At 49.2% G+C, this 19,097-nt stretch overlaps 1 protein-coding gene across 1 annotated transcript; it reads right to left on the bottom strand.

Annotated features, from left to right (window-relative positions):
• Window positions 1–852: 852 nt before the first annotated feature.
• On the bottom strand, window positions 853–1,581 carry LOC149326496 (uncharacterized). The gene has a single exon (XM_089564593.1). The coding sequence runs from the start codon at window positions 1,579–1,581 to the stop codon at window positions 853–855; it is 729 nt and encodes a 242-aa protein (XP_089420719.1).
• Between the last annotated feature and the right edge of the window lie 17,516 nt (window positions 1,582–19,097).

The raw sequence follows: 19,097 nt of genomic DNA, 5'->3' as shown, positions 1-19,097 counted from the left end.
GGCCAGACTACAAGAAGCTGGTTACCCTCAAAAGCATCTTGCCCGGCTTACGGAGCGACTATTGCTAAAACTGAAGCGCGAGGCTTTCCCCTCGGTTCAGGAACCAGCGGACCGACCACGCCAGAAGGTTGCATGTATGCCATACATACACGGGCTGTCTCATCGACTACGGAAGATCGCAGCTAAGCATGATGTGCAGCTGGTCTTTTCAGCTGATAACAAGGTCGGGAGAGTGTGCGCGGCAGTTCGGAACAGGCTAGACAAGACACTGCCTCGAAAATCCCCGCGGGAGTGTACTGCCAGTCATGCCAGCGATTTCACCGCCTGCGAAAAGGGGGTTGTGTACAAGGTGCCATTGGCCTGCGGGAAGGTGTATTACGGCCAAACGGGCAGGTGCATCAATGTGCGGCTGCAGGAGCACAAGAATTCACTGGACTGCAGGAAACCGGTGTCTTCGAACCTTGTTTTGCACTGCCGTGAGTGCAAGGATCTCGGGACCAGCAAGTGCTCGCCGATCCTTGACAACACTACGATTGAGTACAAGAATGACAACGTGTTGTGTAGGGAAATTTACGAGGCATATAGTATCGCCAAGGCTCATAACACGTGCGTGGCCAAACCGTCCGTTACTATACGGGAAAAAGAGGTAGCTTATCTGGACAAGTGCTTTGCGTCTTGATAGCAGGAGCTGGCGGTGACTGTTGTGTTTAGTTTTCTTCTTTTGGTTTTTGACCAACGATTTTATCGCACTTTCTTCCTTTATAATTCTACGTGTTTTCGAATAAACTTCCAGTTGTTAGTCAGCGCTCGTGTCGTCTACTCTTTCGGTCCTTGTGTGTCGCGCTAAATTTTTCAAGATGCAATCGTAGAGTCGACCGGTTGAGGGGCGAAGGTGACGGGAGTCATAGCTTCCAGTTCTCTGCGTACAATTCTAGTTAAATTGGCAGGATGGGACGGTTGTCGCAGTGTTGGCAGGTCCTCGCAGGAGGATGTCGCCGCCGTGTTCGGAAGGTGATCAAAACGAGAAGCAATACGGCGTTGTTTTGCCTGCTCGAATTGCCGGCATACCTGGAGGACGGAGTCGACCGTTTCACAATCTTTACCCAGAAGAAGGTTGAATCCATCATCAGCAATCCCCTTCACGATGTGGCCCACCTTGTCGGTCTCTGGCATGGCGCTGTCTACTTTTCGGCACAGAGCGAGGACTTCCTGGATGTACGAGAGGTATGACTCCATAGACGACTGTGCTCGAGAAGCAAGGTCTTTTTTAGCACCCGGCTTGCGTCCAATTGGTTTGCCAAATAAGTCTCGGAGCTTTTCTTTGCAGTTGTCCCAAGAGGTGAGGTCTTCTTCATGCGTCTCAAACCAGACGCGCGGCATGCCCGCCAGGTAGAAAATAACGTTAGCAAGCATGAGCGTCGCGTCCCAGCGGTTGTGCTTGCTGACTCGCTCATACATGGCGAGCCAATCCTCGACATCGACGTCATCGGTGCCACAAAAGGCGCCCGGGTCGCGAGGCTGAGCCTCGGCAATGGTCGGCGCTGGTGGTGATGCTGCGGCCGGAGGTGGGTTGGACAGCATAGTGATGGCTCGAAGCTGACGACCGCTGCGGAGGCCCAGGCCAGGGTCCCGGTGTGATACCCAGCACGACCTCCATCAAATATTACGGGGGGTTAGCCCAGCAGCAAACGGGACAGGCCACAGTAAGAAGGCACGCCGAGCTAAATCACTCCAGCCCAAATTGCCACGTCCTCGTCGTCGTCCACTGCCGAACGTCCAAATCAACGTCGTCTTCGCCTAGCAACTATGCAATGTAACAATATATTCCTCTAGCACTGTTCCCGAGACGGCGTCTTTGGCATATAGGTTTGGACTGTGCACCAAGCAGCCATCGGCATTCAATCAAAGTCTGTCACGTTTTCGACGGATGAATCCCTTACTTCGAAGACAAGAACAAAGCATTGGGTCATATTGAGTGTGCTTAATAAGAAGTGAATGTTCCAGGCTGGTGAAATATCACTTTTCTGGCAGGTACCGTGATTGCAGAGAAAACGGAGGGATTCTTTGATGGAAATACGCAATTGGTCTTAGATCAGACTGGCCATCGCTAGAGACATCGCCTGTTTGTGAAATGTACAATCTGAGGCGGTGTTGACAAAAAGGTGAAGAATACCGACATGTCCTCAGGCACGAATATCGGTTTATTAGAGCAGCTATCTGACTTACAAGATGCCTTCGCCATGTCCGGGGAATCTGCCGGAGATTCGCCCAACCAAGAGAACTGGCCCGCCTTTGGCACCATCCCGGCCCTGCGCCGTAACAGACAATACCAAGAACGAAGTCTTAATCAAAGTTACAGCGAAAGTTTTCCGTCTTGGACAATGGTCCCACAAGCGCCAATTAACAAACATCGCAATGTAGCTGACGAACACTGTCGAACTCTGCGCCGTAGCCCCTACCGCGTGTCGCCGCCAGAAAGCCAAGCCGTCGGAGATCAAGCGGAAGAATTGCACCATCTAAAACATGATCCAGGTGTCGGAGAGCCTCTGGGAGCAATCGCTTGCTTTAGTGAGAAGGAAAGGGCACGACAACGCTCCATGCAATGTTGCCGGTCGTCGCCGACGAGGAAAACCTGGAGGTAACCACCTGCCCCAGCACAGCACACCAATGCCCGAAGCTACAGTCTGCGTCGATTCCACGGAGAATGCAAGCCAGGGGACTGGCTAGGTTTGGTGTCGATACCTGTTCACCGCTGTTGTCTGAGCGTGAAACTTTCAAGCCGCCAATTCGGCCTATATAACATCATTCGCAGGCTATCGACTAGACTACGAAGTTATTTTAATGAAGTGAAAGCATCCCTGTGACGCTGGCCACAAGAAGTGCTAGATGTCGTGCATCAAAAGCCATTTTAGGGTCGTTTAACGTTTGTTTTGCTCTCGTATTTACAAAGTTTATTTGTGTCCACTTTTCCTTTCATTGCAAAGCTTCGTGTCGATGCTTGTTAGAGAGGGGAGTATGGCGACGAAGGGTTTTATTGTTTGTTTTGCTAAAATCCGACGGGCAGGCTGCTTTTACACTTTGTTTTTTATGCGAGAAGCGACCAGATTTGACTATGATCAAAGCCACGCGCAAGGGCTTTTAGTTTGTTCGGGAATGTCCTTGTGACTTTTGCGACTTATTTCGAAGCATCTTTCAGAAATCAGCGTGGCCGAGAGCCGTGGAGATTGTTTTTCGACAACTGTCAAGAATGTTTGATGCTATCACCGTAGCTGAGTTTTTCGTAACTTTGCGGGCGCAATTGAAACGACTGAACAGTTGTTTTTCGAAGCCTTTAAAAGGTCGCCCAAACTGGTGGATTGTTGTCTCAACTAGGCGATCATTTTTCCTTCTTGGCTTACGCCAGAGGTATAGATTTTGTGCATTGTAAAGAAACAAGACTTGCCTGCAGCTCAAAGAAAACATATTGTGTTTCTAGATTGCGTGATTGCTGTAGACGTTATTCATTCTTAGCAAACAGGGGCGAAAATTTGTAGAAGAAAAAAGCCGGTGTATTCGTGCAAAACATTTCAGTTTGGTATGAAAGCCTGTCAAACTACCTCGTTCTGCTGCCGCCATGTCAATGTGGATTCGCGGACGCATTTTTCCGCAGGTACCAGCATCGTCGCCTCGTTCTGGCCGTTGCGGAAGCAGGGCTCGCCGTCCGTCACCGACGACCAGCGGGAAACGCGCGTGCGAGCCACGACGGGAGTCAGAAGGAGCCCCTTGTCTTGTACTGTGCAGTGTACCTCCTGGGCTGCGCGCTGTCATGTGGCGCTTTCGTTGGCGAGCTCTTCATGCAGTCACGTCTCAAGCGGCGCCTAGTAGTGCTGCATCGGAGGTTGCTTAACAAAGCCTAAAATATGATCTGTGTGCGTTCTAATTGGAATAGGAATGACAGCGACGGGGAAGTGTTTTTTTTTTGTAACCTCCAACTGTCCAAGATGCCGCTACTTATGTGATGACAGCTATAGTGACATAGGACCCAGGCTTGATGTGGTCATGTTGATAGTGTTGAGAGAAGCGCGGAGAATTGTTGCTTTTTTGATTGCATGTTGTGCTGTTGTAACTGAATACCAAAAGGTTATGCTACTGTGTATATTGATTGTGGAATATGGATTGGCTTGTTGGATTGGATTATAGATTTGCTTGTTGGATTACTATAGATTGGATTGTGGATTGGCCATGGGTTGGTGAAAGTGTGACACATCCTGTCCATGCCACTCATTAGCCATAAAAGGCTTTCACCTTAATATTGTTGTGCAGCGGCAAGCCGAAAAATGAGAGTTGATGAACGATGGAAAAGAGATTAATGGCCGCTGGCCTAGTGCAAGCGCCGCGATCGTAAAAGGAAGACAATGATCAAAATGCGCGTGAAATGATGAGCTTGAGATCACGGTGACGGAGAATAGTGGCCTGGCCGCGTTGTTTGTCCTGCTGCGGGGTAGTAGCTAAGTACCTGGCGGTGTTGTGTTAGCTTGCCCACTTTTTTTCTGTGTGCCTGCTCCAGTTAAAGAGTTATTGGGCGCAGGACGAAGGCTTAATGTCTACTTTTTCTCCCGGCCAGAGGTTTTCCTCTTGGTCGGCCTCTCTTCATCAGGACCAGCTCCTAATATATGTCCTTTTTTCGCAGTGGAGTAACCAGCATTCCTGTGGTTTTAGTTCCTTCTGATGGAGGCGCGACCCTTTTGAACAACCCGGAAGTGGTACAGGTGGCCCTTCAGACTACATCGCCTCACTACATGCGGATCTCAGATGTGCGGCAGTTCTGCAGGGGTAGGATATTGTGCAGGTCTCCGGTCAAGGATTGAGTCGCCAAACGTTTTGAAGTGTACAGCCTTTGTCAAAAGTTTGGAGCCCAGGGGGTTTGCTTCTGAAGCACACTGTCTGGTTCGTAATGCATCTCCAGCGCTCCAAATTTGCTGAAGGTAATAATATTTCTGGTCCTGCCTCCTCCAATGGGTAGGACTACCACCAATGTTACAGGAGTCCCACTGCGAGGCTTAGAAGCAAACCCCCTGGGCTCTAAACTTTTGACAAAGACTGTACCTCTTTCGAAAAGCACCCGGTGAGCGCATTCATTCCACCTCATCTCTCGTGCTCCAAGTGCTTAGATCGAGGTTTCGACTCTCGATTGAGCTCTTCAGAAACGCTTGAGAACCTCTCGTCTGCACGCGTCCTTGCTGTCCATCGTTGCAGCATACTGGTAGTGGGGGTAAACACATTCCTACAGAGTCCGTCACAGCCACATTTGCAGGTATAGTGTGCACGTCAGAGATCAAAGTGTGGCCGCTGGTGTTTAGAGTAGATGCATTTAACTCTCGTGCCCTTCAGTGTGAGAACTGCTAGGGGTTTGGCCACAGCAGCAAAGCCTGCAAATCGGGCTTACGTTGCTGTGCATGCGGCGAAAGTCATGCTAGAGAGAAATGTCCTGAACAGCAAGGAAAACATCTGTGTGGTGGTTCCCACTCAGCTAACTTGACTGTCCTGCACGAACTCAAAATGTTGAAGTTCTAGAGGTAATAGATAAACGCCGATGCACGCGACGAGAAGCCTTTGCGACAGTCAAACAGGCAGCTTCATGGTTATTCTAGTGTGTCTTCCAAATGTCCATCCGTAATGGACGCCTCTTGGCCACAGGCAATCACAGCGGGAGTTCAAAAAGCAATGTCAAATGCAATAGAACGCATTATGGAAGTCGTATCCACTTGCAATTCCCAGGTCATAGCTGCGCAGACTACCAATCTGCCGCAGCTACCCACCGCTCCGCTGTTGCCCTGTGTGGTTTGGGATGCTCCTCCACTATCTGTGGTCATCAATAGCACTCCGCAGGGCCAAAGTCAGCACGAGCGACAAACGTCTTCTGAAATATCCCTAGCTAACAGCGTTATGGATCCATCCTCTGATGAATGTGTTGAGATAGGATTTGATATCCGCGCCCGAAAACGAAGTCGGTCTTCTTTGAGTATTGAGTCCAAGTGAAAGAAAAATCACGCTAGTCAAAATTCCAGGACGAATATTTTAGAAGCGGCAGTTCTGTTGCGGCACTCCCGCTAAGATAGGGTCGATAAGTGCACTCCAATGGAATTGCCGATCTATATTCTCAGCTTCAATACATTTGAAATGTCTATGCAACCAACTTCTACCGGATTTGATTGCATTACAGGAGACATGGCTTACTACAGATTTTTACTATCGTGTCAAACATTACCGCTCGTTCCAACTTGACCAGTCCTCACGAGGAGGGGAGCGGTTGTTAGTGCTGATTTCTTCAACGTTTTGTCGCAGGGCCTCCTTTTCTTTTCAGTATTCGGACAATCAATACTTGCGGTTGATCTTAATATCCTAGGTCAACAGCCCTTTACTGTACCTAATGCATATTTCCCTTCAGGTGTGCATGACACTCGGCCTCTTGACTCACTCACGTCTAGTAGCCGATCTCATAATTTATTAGTTGGGGATTTCAATTTTCACCACGTGACGTGGGTTTTCAAACAGATTGCTTCGGCTCTAAACTATTTTATTCGGTTTGTGAGAACAGAGTCTGCAACAATTGAGGGATCTCTACACTTGTACGTGGTCAATGCGCTCTGCGTTAGATTTAACTTTTTCCTCCCCAGGAGTCTCTGTCACATCTTGGGCGCCTGTGGACTGCGCCGCAAACAGTGATCATCTACCGATTAGTTTGAAGCTTGCGGGTAAATTAACTCTTTCTGAACGACAATAGCGCTCCTTCATAAACTACAGTCGTTTTAAAGACACCCTCAATTCAGCTCACAATTAATTTAGACCGAAACCCCGCGACATGTTCCGAATAAAAAACCTACACATCTAAGCTCAGTTTTGGAACGCGCAAGCCAAAAGTCTGAATTCATTGTCACAGGAACCAAGGATGCAGTCACCAATAATTTTTGGAATGCTTAGTGCACGCGTGCCTATAGACGGCGGAAAGCAGCCTGGAAGAAATTTGTTATAAATCAATGCTCAAAAATTGGTTGGGTTATAAGTACGTCCCAGCAATATTTAAGCGCAGAGTCTTCCGCGCGAAGTTGGAGTATATTACGTCATTATGATTTTCTTTCTCAGTAAGGAAACAACGGGCTTTGTTTAATTTTTTGAGGAGAACGAAAGGGATTCCACCGGCTGTCACCATTGAATCCCTCGTTCAGTCCTCTGCTGATATCGCTAAGGCCTTAGAGGGAATTACGTGCGGCCTAGAACGATGATTTACATCTGCACTTTGTTCTCTAGCTACATTAACATGCATCTCAAGTGATTGCATTGTGGTCACTATGTCTGAGCTTCCGAAAATTGTTCTGCGCCTAACCCCAGCGGCTCCTAGAGCCAATAGGTCTTCAGGAGTTCATACTGAAATCTGCGCAAAAAACGAAGACACAGAACGAGAAGGCACGACACGGGCGCAGACCATCAACTGAATTTTTATTCACATGAAGAGGCCTATATAATTATCTTCTGCCCACAGTGAGACAAGTACAAAAATACAGCAACCGCTAAAATTTACCCAAAACACAATCACCCACTATCCCTTCGCGTGCACCGTGATGCAACCGTCAATTACTCTTCCAAAAAACTGCGCACAAACAAAACCACGACAACCTTAACGGTCGCGCTGATATCACGCCAAAGACCCATATCGCCTGCTCGCCTTAAGAAAACTGGCCAAAAAGGCTATCTCGCTATCAAGCAAGACCACAGATGGTGATGCCACACAGGAATCTGAGTCTTTCTTGATTAGGTAAGCCTCCACCATCTCCCTGCATACCTGATCGCTATGTTTGAACAAGACGCTGGTCCTGTTCAAATGAGGGAAGCATTTTTCGCAACCCTTGCAATGCACGGCGAGATTGTAGGAAGCCGCGCCCTTCAACGACCTGCGATGCTCCGCCATCCGCTCGTTCACACAACGACCCGTCTGGCCGATGTACTTTTTTCCGCACGAAAGCGGCACTTCGTAAACAACTCCAGTGTTACAGTCTGTGAACCTAGTTTTCTTCCTGTGCGCTACCGAACAACGGGTTCCAGCACGACTGCCCTCAGACTCTAGGTGCACAGAGTGTAACACTGGTGTTCTTTACGAAGTGCCGTTCTCGTGCGGAAAAAAGTACATCGGCCAGACGGGTCGTTGTGTGAACGAGCGGATGGCGGAGCATCGCAGGTCGTTGAAGGGCGCGGCTTCCTCCAATCTCGCCGTGCATTGCAAGGGTTGCGAAAAATCCTACATTCATTTGAACAGGACCAGCGTCTTGTTCAAACATAGCGATCAGGTATGCAGGGAGATGGTGGAGGCTTACCTAACCAAGAAAGACTCAGATTCCTGTGTGGCATCACCATCTGTGGCCTTGCTTGATAGGGAGATAGCCTTTTTGGCCAGTTTTCTTAAGGCGAGCAGGCGATATGGGTCTTTGGCGTGATATCAGCGCGACCGTTAAGGTTGTCGTGCTCTTGTTTGTGCGCAGTTTTTTGGAAGAGTAATTGACGGTTGCATCACGGTGCACGCGAAGGGATAGTGAGTGATTGTGTTTTGGGTTGATTTTCGCGGTTGTTGTATTTTTGTGCTTGTCTCACTGTGGGCAGAAGATACTTATATAGGCCTCTTCATGTGAATAAAAATTCAGTTGATGGTCTGCGCCCGTGTCGTACCTTCTCGTTCTGTGTCTTCGTTTTTTGCGCAGATTTCAGTATGAACTCCTGAAGACCTATTGGCTCTGGTTAACCATTCCGTTAAGGGTCCTTGGATACCCCATGAGTGGCGTGTTCTGGAAATAGTTCCGCTACTTAAAAAACAAGAGGAGGGTTTCACTTCAGACAACATACGCCCGATTTCATTAACATTTAATTCAATGAAATTGGTGGAACGTGTCCTGCTTCGTTGTATTTTATTTCTGCAAATGATCTCTTCAATCCTTGTCAAATTGGTTTCAGGCCGGGCTGTTCGATTTGGTGTGCTCATACTGACCTTGAGAGCCGTATTAAATTAGCTCGGAGCACTAAACAGTTTGCCGCACTGGTCACTCTGGATATGAGTAAAGCCTACGACAGCGCCGGGTACTCGACGCTGTTACACACATTACAGGACCTTAATTTGCCAAACTATTTCGTAGCCTGGACCTATGCTTTCTTGTTAAAGAGAGAATTTTATTGCTCCCGAAATGGTGTTTCTTGTAGGGAATTTCGACAGACAAGAGGTGTACCGCAAGGCTCAGTTCTTTCTCGTGTTCTGTTTAACATCTTTCGAAGCTCAATTCCATGCATCAATAATGTGACAACTTACGTGTACACTGATGGCATCGCATTTTTTGCTTCTGCAAGTGATGTTCACTCTCTTTATGAAACCTTTCGGAATTACCTCAATGTTCTTGGCAACTGGCTAGGAAGTATTCATCTCTCCCTCAATGTGATCAAATGATCCTTGTTTGTCATCCCGTAAATATCTGCGTTGCTTATAAAAACCATATAGTTCCTCAAATTCAAACTGTAAAGTATCTTGGAGTGATATACGACTCTACTCTCTACTGGTGGGCACACATTGAGCAAGCTTCTGCAAAAGGAGTTCGGGCCATTAACATCCTGCGTAGGCTTTGCAGCGCTAGGTCAGGCATGAGAAGGCACACACTCCTGCTGATCTGTAAATTGTATGTCCGCCTAATTTAGGGGTCCGGCTGTGTGTCATTCTGAGGAGCTCCTGCCTATGAACTTCGCCCTCTTGTGCTCTTGGAGCGTCAGGCGTTGCGCCTCTGTTTCGCACTTCCAAAATATGTAGCTAATGTTGCCCTGCATCTAGAGGCGCGAATTCCATCTTTAGTAACTAGGTTTTGCCTTTTAACAGTCCAAACCTTTTTAAACTTGTGTGACTCTCCTTTTCACACCTCAAGCGCAATATTTCTTTGTCTACCTGCAGTCTTTTTAAATGCCACGTGGTCTCGTTTGCATACTCCGCAGATGTGTTTCGTGCAGTCTCTCCTTTATCCCTCAAACGTTCATTTCACAGGTATTCATCCAATGTATAACATCTCTCCTTCAGTCAAGATTGCACTTTATGAAATTTTCCCATCGAATGCAAAGCTTCAGCCTTCCCTCCCCTTCATGGTTTGTTGCTGGACCACCTCAGGACCTTTCTGTTCCATATTCTTTTTGCTACCGATGCCTCGCAGGATCATGATAAGACTGGTGTGGGCATTTTTTCCCCTACATTTTGATGGTCCTTTTCTCTCCGTCTTCCTGACTTCACTCGAATTTATCTGGCCGAAATATTGGAAGTAATTCTAGCCTTACGTAAAGTAGATCTTACCGTTTCCCAAGTCATGGTTATGACGGACTCTCTATCTATTTGCTCTACATTATCATCACCCACTGAGTTTCGGGTATTACGCCAATTTTAGCAGCTGATCCCGCTCCATCTAAATTCAGTACGGTTGCTCTGGGTACCGGGGCATATGGGCATCCAGTTAAATGAAGTTGCCGATTCCCTAACAAGGGCTTCTCGGTGCATACCAGTAATTGCTGTCCTGCCAACCTGCGCATATACAGCTGCGGTGAGGTTTCGCAGTTACAAATTATTTCAGGAATTTTCAGCCAAGGCGCTCGCATCATCTCCCGAATATCAGCATCTTCTGCATTCTTGAAGTAGGCAATATTGGCGCTCGCGCAGACTGGAGGTCATTTTCACGAATTTGTGATGCCGAGTTCCTCTGCTAAATTTCTACCTTCACACATCTGGTCTGACGGTTTCTCTACTGTGCCTTGTACCTAGCCTGAGACAGTGGATCACTACCTGCTGTTATGCCGCTGCTTTTCTTCTTTGAGGAGGCGCCTATTAGAAATTCCGTTTCACCAACTGGGTCTGGCTGTGTCCACTGCGGCTGTTTTTCCGTTTGGCGCTTGTTCGCTTGGACGAAGCAACAAGAGTGCGCGCTGTGCTGTTCAAAATTTTCTTCCAGAAACACAGCGACTCCACTGCTGATTTTAGTTTTATTGATTTTATTTTTTACTATTTATTTTAATTTTTTTTCAAGCATTTATTTTCTTATTTTATTTTTTCTCTCTCTCAGTCAGTGAAAAATTGAACCATTCCATGTGTTGTAATGGAATCTGAACATAAAGCCATCGTCCCGTCTTCGATCTCCCAGCTAACAGGACCCCTATCATTGCGTCGTCCAATTTGGCAGCCTATACCCTATTACTACTCCTTTTCCTCTAAAAATGCTCCTCTTTCCAGCAGTTCACCGCCTGTGTCTTGGCCACTCCTGCGTATGGGTATGTGCCATTTTATTTAAGGCCAACCAATCAATGACGGTGAAACAGAGATCACAAGGTGGTGTTGGGCTGTCCACCGCGATGAATGTTGAGCAATTGTGTCTTGGTCCACATAGCTTCCTAGCCACTGTTAGCCAGGAGCTGACGACCTAGGCCCTTGAACGCGCCAAACGGCATGCGCAGTGGGACGGTGGTTTGACATATGAGCAGCATTTCACATCGGGAGGCTCGGTATGTCGGGTCGGTCAAGGCGTCACTTCGAGCTCGTCCTGTCGGGTGGTGGAAGGAGGGGACGTGATGGGGGGAAACAGCGAGGCCGGTTTGGGTCTGACAGGCTAAAGCACAGCTGGAAAACGCGCACCAGGAACCCGCAGCTGAACCCGCACCAGGAACCCGCACCAAATGTTACTTGGCAGCCATCCGAACAATTAGGTGCGTTGAACGATTGACAGGAGATTATTTAATGACCACGAGCCCGTCACGCGGAGGTAGTAACCGCGTGTCTGGGCAAGAGAGGACCACATCTCCGATTTCATTGAAGGTGTTAGTCACTAACCGAGATGTTAACGCGCACATGGGGAATCCAAGAGCGGTTTTGAAAAGGAGTACGAATTAAGACTTCAGCCTTGTATTGCTTAGTCCTAGTGAGGTGGAGGTCGGGAAGGATGCACTCAATGCGGCTGATAGCCAGACCTCTGACGAGTCGGAGTGTGCCCTTTTCGTGCGTGCCCTTCAGTGCCCCGCTTTGCCGCGGATCAAGCGGGTGATGTTAACAGCCGAGGTGTGGAGGGTCTGAAGAATGTGGATGGGTTTGCCGTCGCGTTGAACACAGGGGCCGAGGACTCGGATAAGCGGGCGTTCCACTGTAATCCGGTCATGGATTCGAAGGTAGATAATGCCAGGTGAGTTGCTGCGGGTTCCATGTATTCATTTCATTTCAGTTTATTACCTTAAAGACCCACGAGGGGTATTACATAAGAGGTGGGTACATATATTTTGGTGAGCAAGTGTTAACACAAAGAAACATGACTGGTAACATTATTAGGAAAGTTGGATGAGCACATGATGGCAGCGATTTCGTTGGGTAGGTCGTTCCAGTCTGCTGCAGTACGGGAAAAAAATGATGCGGCAAAGGTGGTAGTACGGGCACGAGGTCTGGAAACTTGAAAAGGATGACGAGTGCGATGAGATATGCGGGCTGGAGGGACGATGTAGGGTGCGTGGCCAAGTGAATTATGGAAAAATTTATGGAACAAGCAAAGGTTGGAAATGCGGCGACGAAGCGATAAGGGCAGTAAGTCGGATTCAGCTTTCAACACTGATACACTGATGTTGTAAGAATACGATGAATGGATTCAAATGACTTCGGTTTTTTTCTCCGGGGCCCGCTTCAGTGACGAAATCCTCGACGGTTAGAATGGCTTATTGAAGAGCATTTCCTTAACCGCGAGGGAGCCACGAGTAGACCTTAAGGTAATATCACCTGCATACAAGGTATAGCCGATGTCCTCTTCAGCAGCTAGTCCGTGCGCCAATGGGGCCATAGCGATATTCAAAAGGAGCGTGGAGAGGACAGATCTTTTCGCAGTGTCCATATTAGGAATGTAGAAGGGCTGTGATCGCATGGTGCCCATGCCGATTGTGGCGGTGCGATTGAAGAGGAAGGAGATGGTGTGCTTATAGATGCTGGTGCACAATTGATAGGAATAAGGCCGTTAAGGATGGTTGTGTGGACGATATTTTCAAATGCCCTCTTGATGTCCTTGTGAGGAGAAGGCTTTACGCGAGATGCATTGATTACTGTTTGGGGACATTACCGGCGTTTTTTCTGCTTGGAAATCTGTCTGGGTTGTTGCGAAAACTGCCACTGGGAATGCAGAAACCCTTTCGCATTCAAACCTCCCAGAGAACATAAGCACAGGTACGTTATTTACTTGACGAATATACGAAGGACCTGTGCGAAAAATCGGACGTGCCACTTCCAAAGAGCAGAAGTATATCCGGACTGCCGATTCTGCAATCACGGCGTAATGGCTGAGTGCCCCCGCCAACACACTTCGCCGCCAAACGCTTTGAAGCTCTTTCAGCGGGGTTTGGCCAAGGCTAGGAACCATCCTCCCATAACGGCCGGAGGGAAGCGAACTAGGCCGTCGTATCGTCGTCATGACAGCGGTATCCAGCAGAAACAAACTTATCCGTATCCCGGTCACACAGACAATTCGACCACAGCCGGAGCCTTACCACGCTTTGAGCGTGGGATGGAATCATTCAATTTTAAGCATTTGTTCACGTCCAGTCGCCAGGTGTGCTGAAGTATTTAAAACTGGACCTAACCAGACTTTCTTGCCCCTCTTTGTTCTTAGAAAAAGCGCCACAGGAAAACCGCAGCATGGCCGCCTAGATAGGGCGCGTGGCGGGCTCCGCGTCCAATCCAGGCGCCTGTTAAGCGTAGCCGCATTACAGTGTCGCTGTCTCGAGGAGGCGCGTGATGGTGCAAAACCTCTATAATGTGCCGCGTGCATTAAACTATCGGTGCTTGCGCCAAAGCTGCGGTTTCTTTCCTTATAGCCCCTCATAAAGGCGCACGTTACAACAGCGGAAAGAAAATCAAAATATACACCAACGGTAGCGCCGAGAACAAGCGTGGGCTTTAAGTCGGCGTGAAGAAACCACTAGGTCGCCGTTTGTTACATCTGAGTCTTTGGTACTGGAGTGACCAGACGAGTGTATAAAGGTTTGTTTAGCTCTACTGACTATGCACACATGACAACAGAACGAGACAAATTACGCATGCGACCCTGCAGCGGTGTAATCTATGTGTAGGACGTATTAGAGGGCAATTGCTTTTTTAGTTTGCCAATATATGAGCAGGAAGGTCGGTTTCATTCTGCCATGGTCGTTGGAAAAATTTAGAGCATATTTAAGCACGCAGAAACATTTCTTGCAAGGTGAGCCAAATGTAACCAGGCTGCATTGTTTGCTTCTAGTTCGTACAGCGGAGCCCTTACACCTTCTCTCAAGCTGAAATGGTCGTTAAAGGTAAGGACATGGGGTCTTTTTACCTTCCAACACCTTTTCATCCTTAGGAAAGTCACAGGGGCTCCACTATACAAGCTAGAAGGAAACCATGCAGCCTGGTTACCTTTGACAGAGACGGTACCTCATGGGTTAAGTGCATAGTTATATGTATCACATATGAACGAGTGTAATGTTTAGAGAATAATCTGTTCTACAGTAAAAAGCCTAATTATTATTGTCAACATATCACAAAAGCTTGCCTACGAATATTATGTCACCTTGAATTTTAGGTAGGAGGTTTTGCATGGAAACCGGGAAGGTTTCGTCGTGGTTGATGACGACGAAAGCGTAGCTGGCAGGAAACTAGGCAGCAGATACAGCCGCCCGCGGGCTCTCTTACAGAGCTGTTTTCTCCACCCGACCCGATCAGGAACCCGATTTTAATACGGTCTATACCTTCAATGATGCCACAGTCAAGATAGTCATAGCCTTTACCTTCGCCGATGTAAAGGCCTCAAGAAGGCGGATGAGCGGCTCCTTCTCCGCCTTCGCACCAATGCATTGCTGTGCCCGGCAGCACTACAAAATTTTGACCCCTGCTTTAACGGCAGCTGCCCGCACTGTAGAGCAGTTTCTTCGGACACGTATCACTTGCCGTGGACCTGCCCCTCCAACCGCGCTATTCCCTCCAATCCCCAACCCAACCCGGGGACTGGGAGGTGAACCTGCTCGGCTGCGACGACTTACAGGCCCAACAAGCCTTAGTCGGGCGTGCCCGGGTGGCGGCCACCGCCACTGCGTCCCAAACTATGGTTCTCCACCTGGTGCTTGTAAGGATCGGTCTTTTAAGCTAGAGGCCTACGGCGTCGGTCGCTCTTTTCCATCTTTGGCCGGTAGCTGCCGCGTCCATGGGAAGTCTAGAGGGGTTAGTTATGATGGCAGCGCGCGCGCGCTTGGACCCTGTCCAAGGCTATGGGAAATGGGGAGTGGGACCGCGTACGACCTTGGCACTGTCGCAAAAGGCCGTCTCCCTTTTTCTGTTGAGGAAGGAGGAGCTCTCAAGTGGGGGAGTTATTAGCGTTGGCGACTTCTCAAACCACCCGACTGTCCAGCTAGCAGTGGGTTTCTGTTTATTAGCAGGAGTGGCAGTAAATCCGATGCCAGCGCGCCTCGACGTGTTGCAGGTGTAGCGAGATGCATGCGAAAAACCGGGCACCATGCATGTTCCAGGAAGTGCCGGGTCCGCTGAGTCGGGCTCTGCCGAGCCCTGGGCTCATCCGACTTTTATGTATCGTGCCATACCGCTGTTATCGGTCGAAATTAGGCGAGAGCAGATTTAGCAAAATTCCGCCCAATTAATGAAATGTTTAAAACTAGCTGCAAAAAAAAGAGCTGAGAGGAGCACGCCGTGTCTCAATCTCGTCGGCTTTTAAATGGCCTTTCTTTTAAACCGTCTCTTTCTCTTACTGCTTTATTTTGGTCCCGTCTTTAATAAATCAGTTTTGTTTGCGAAGATGTTGGGGTTGCTGCCCCAACCGGCAACGTGTCGCCGGACGAGTGGAAGAAGACTCGAAGTGCTCTTCTGACTGCTAACTGCCGTGTATCCAACGTGCCGTCGTTATTCGTCACTCGGGACGAGCATCCGACCAGCCCAAACTGGCCATCCGACGTTTAAGAAAAACTTAACTGGTGACGTGACCAGGATCATCTGAGCAGCTTTCTGCAAAGCGGTTGGAGGCAGTACTTCCCGAAGATTGACGGGGTAGCATTTTGGTGAGAAGCCCCGGTGTCCAAGGTCCAACTGAGGCGATATCTTTGTCAGAGGCCTCGGAGCCAAGAATCCAGGACAGCGGCGAGGAGTGATCGGAACTAGACCGGCGATCCGAAGCGCTGCGACTTCGGCGGCACCTGTGGTTGGCGACTTCGTCTGCGCAATGGGCCTGCGGCGAGGCCTGGATGCCGACCAGACATCTGCGTCTATGGACGCAATCTACCGCTGCTGCACAGCAGGTGCCATGATGTGCCGCAAGGTTAGAAAAAAACAAGGCATGTGGCTACATTCACTTGGCGGAGTGGATATGGCTATGGGTATCGGCATAGCCAGTAGCGAGCGCAATGGCGGAGGCCAAGCGGGCCAGACAAAATGAGAGAAGTGACGCGTATATCCGAGACTTGAATCCCCAGATATCGATAGCCGAACCTGCGGCAGGAGAGGAAGAGAACTGAGGTGGAGTAACACTCAAGGAGAGCTGCGTGTGTACTGCCGGAGCCGGCACAGACAAAGCCATACGTTAATAGCGCGAAGGACGCTGGTCAAATGCTGATCGAGGTGGCAAATTAAGAGGATAAAAGCTGCAGAATTCATTCGGTTCCTATTGAGAACTGACAAGAGGCATCACAGGTTCCTGCAAACAGTCCAGCTATCGTTAGCGTCGAGGAGCCGCAAGTTGTGCAGTCAGCCAATAATGTTCACACATACCAGCAGTCTTTAATTCCCATGGTGGAGGAGAGCTCCACGGATTTGAGTGCTAAAAATTCGACCTATAATCAGACTGTGCAGGTCCACTGCTGCGAGGCATGCCACCATGTTATTAGAGATTCTAATTTCACTGATCAGTGCAACGACATGAAATTCTCGTCTGGCCGAGATGCCCAGTGCGATCTTTTGTTGCAAAGTGATGCGTCGGATTGCCAGGTAGAGTTTGGTGAAAGCGGCGCGTACTTTAATGCAGCATGCTCAGCACTCACAGCGGAATTACAGAAGCCAGCATCACAGCATGGTAAGCGAGGGCGTTTTGAGCTGGAAACTCCAGACTCGTGCAACGCCGCGATAAGCTTAGTGGTAAATGAGCATAACCTGAGCAGTGGCGATGGCGAATTCGCCCGGTGCGCTCAGAGAGGGTAAGTTACACTGGCGCTGATAGGGGCGAACCACGATCTCCTTACGGGTACTCCCAGCTGGTGGACCGCGATCCTAGATGTCGCTGATCAGGGACCGTTCAGCTGGCCATGTCACATTCCAAGGGGCCCTCTGGGAACGAGAGCTGAGAGCCTTTGGCGGAGGCTTGCGACCCATATGCGCACACGGTCGGCGCCTTCACCGAGGCAGAAGAGGGGCGACACAACCGGAAAGCAGGACGAATGAGAGAACTGCGCTCGCCGCAACACGGAGAGTTCAAATTTACGCGACCAGACGGCGTGTTCGATCCTGGCTGATAGCGACAAACGCCTAATGGCCACCGCCTTAACCCACTCTGCCACTGCCAGATCGCGATAAGCGTAAAAATACAGTGAGGCTAGAACACGCGATGGGGCGGTGGGTGAGAGTGGGGGAACGAGAACAGTTTACAGCTAAGAGTCTGAAAATGAATGGACAGAGCCATGCTGATGTGCTGATTTTGTCTTGTGTGATCTGTTTTATATTGTGATGACATATCATTCGCGTCTGACGAAAAGCACCGTGTTATAATGTCGGTCTTGCCCTCGTCGGGATCATGTTGCTATGTATATGCAACTTCATGAAAACTGTGCCGTCATATGTTTTCGTCATTCCGTATTTATTGCAGTGCTGTTGCATGCACCTGTGGTTTTTATAATGAGCTTACCAGAGGATTCCATTTGCTTGTGTGCCTCTGACTGAAATGTGCAAGCTAAGGATTGCGCTTGTATCTGCATACCTGAAGGTTTCTTCCTGGGAATTTTTTTTGCAATTGCTGCTTGGACCCAGAAGCGCTCCTTTTTCAGTAATTGGTGCCGCTCCCAGTCATGGTCCGGGTTCCTTGTGTTTTTGCGCTTTTTTTATTTTGTTGAGGGCCGGGTCCCTTGTGCTTTTGCGCGCTTTGGCATGTTGCGTGTGCGACAGGCGTGTCCCTCCCACATTCTCGTCGGCGAGGCGTTAAGCTAGAAGCCTACGGCACCGGCGGCTCCTTTGCCCCTTTCGCCGCTAACTGCCATGTCCCTGGGAAGTCTAGAGGGGTCAAGAATAATGACAGCGCATCGCGCGCCTCGTAGGGTGTCCAAGGCCGTGGGAAATGGGGAGTGACACTGCGAACGACCTTGTTAGGGTCGCAAAGGGCCGGCGACCTTTTTCCGTTGAGGAGAAATGAATTCTCAGGTAGGGGGGGGGGGGTGATTAGGGTCGGCGAGCTCTCAAACCACCCGACTGTCCACTAAGCTATGAGATTTTGTTGACTTGCAGCAGGGACAGTAAAGCCGATGCGGGGATGCCTAGACAGGTTGCAGGTGTAGCGAGATGTATATGCGGAACTGCGCAGCCTGCATGTTGCCGGAAGTGCCGGGTCCTCTGAGTCGGACTCTGGCGAGCCCTGGGCTTCGCCTACTTGTATGTATAGTGCCATTGCGCAGAGCAGATTTAGTGAATCTCCACCCAATTATTGAAGAATTTAAAACCAACCGCAAACAAAGAGTTGGGAGGAGCGCACCGATTCTTAATCACTGGCGGTTTTAAACAGCCTTTCTTTTAAACCGCCTTTTTCTCTTACTGCTTGTATTTTGGTCCTGACTTTAATAAATCAGTGTTTATTGTCAAGAAGTTGGAGTTGCTGCCCCAACCGGCAACGTGTCACCGGAGGAGTGCACGAAGATGCGAAACGCTTTTCGTACTGCTAACCGCCGTGTATAGGACCATCGACCAACATACCATCCTTATCCTCGCTTGCGACGAGCATCCGACCAACCCAAACTGGCCATCATCCGACGTTTACGAAAAACTTAACTCGGTCCCGTACGGGCTGATCAAAACATACCTC

Source organism: Amblyomma mixtum, chromosome 10, assembly GCF_055824585.1.
Source record: "Amblyomma mixtum isolate Tamu chromosome 10, ASM5582458v1, whole genome shotgun sequence".
NCBI lineage: Eukaryota > Metazoa > Arthropoda > Arachnida > Ixodida > Ixodidae > Amblyomma > Amblyomma mixtum.
The sequence above is the reverse complement of the archived record's forward strand: the minus strand, read 5'-3'. Positions and strand labels throughout refer to the sequence as shown.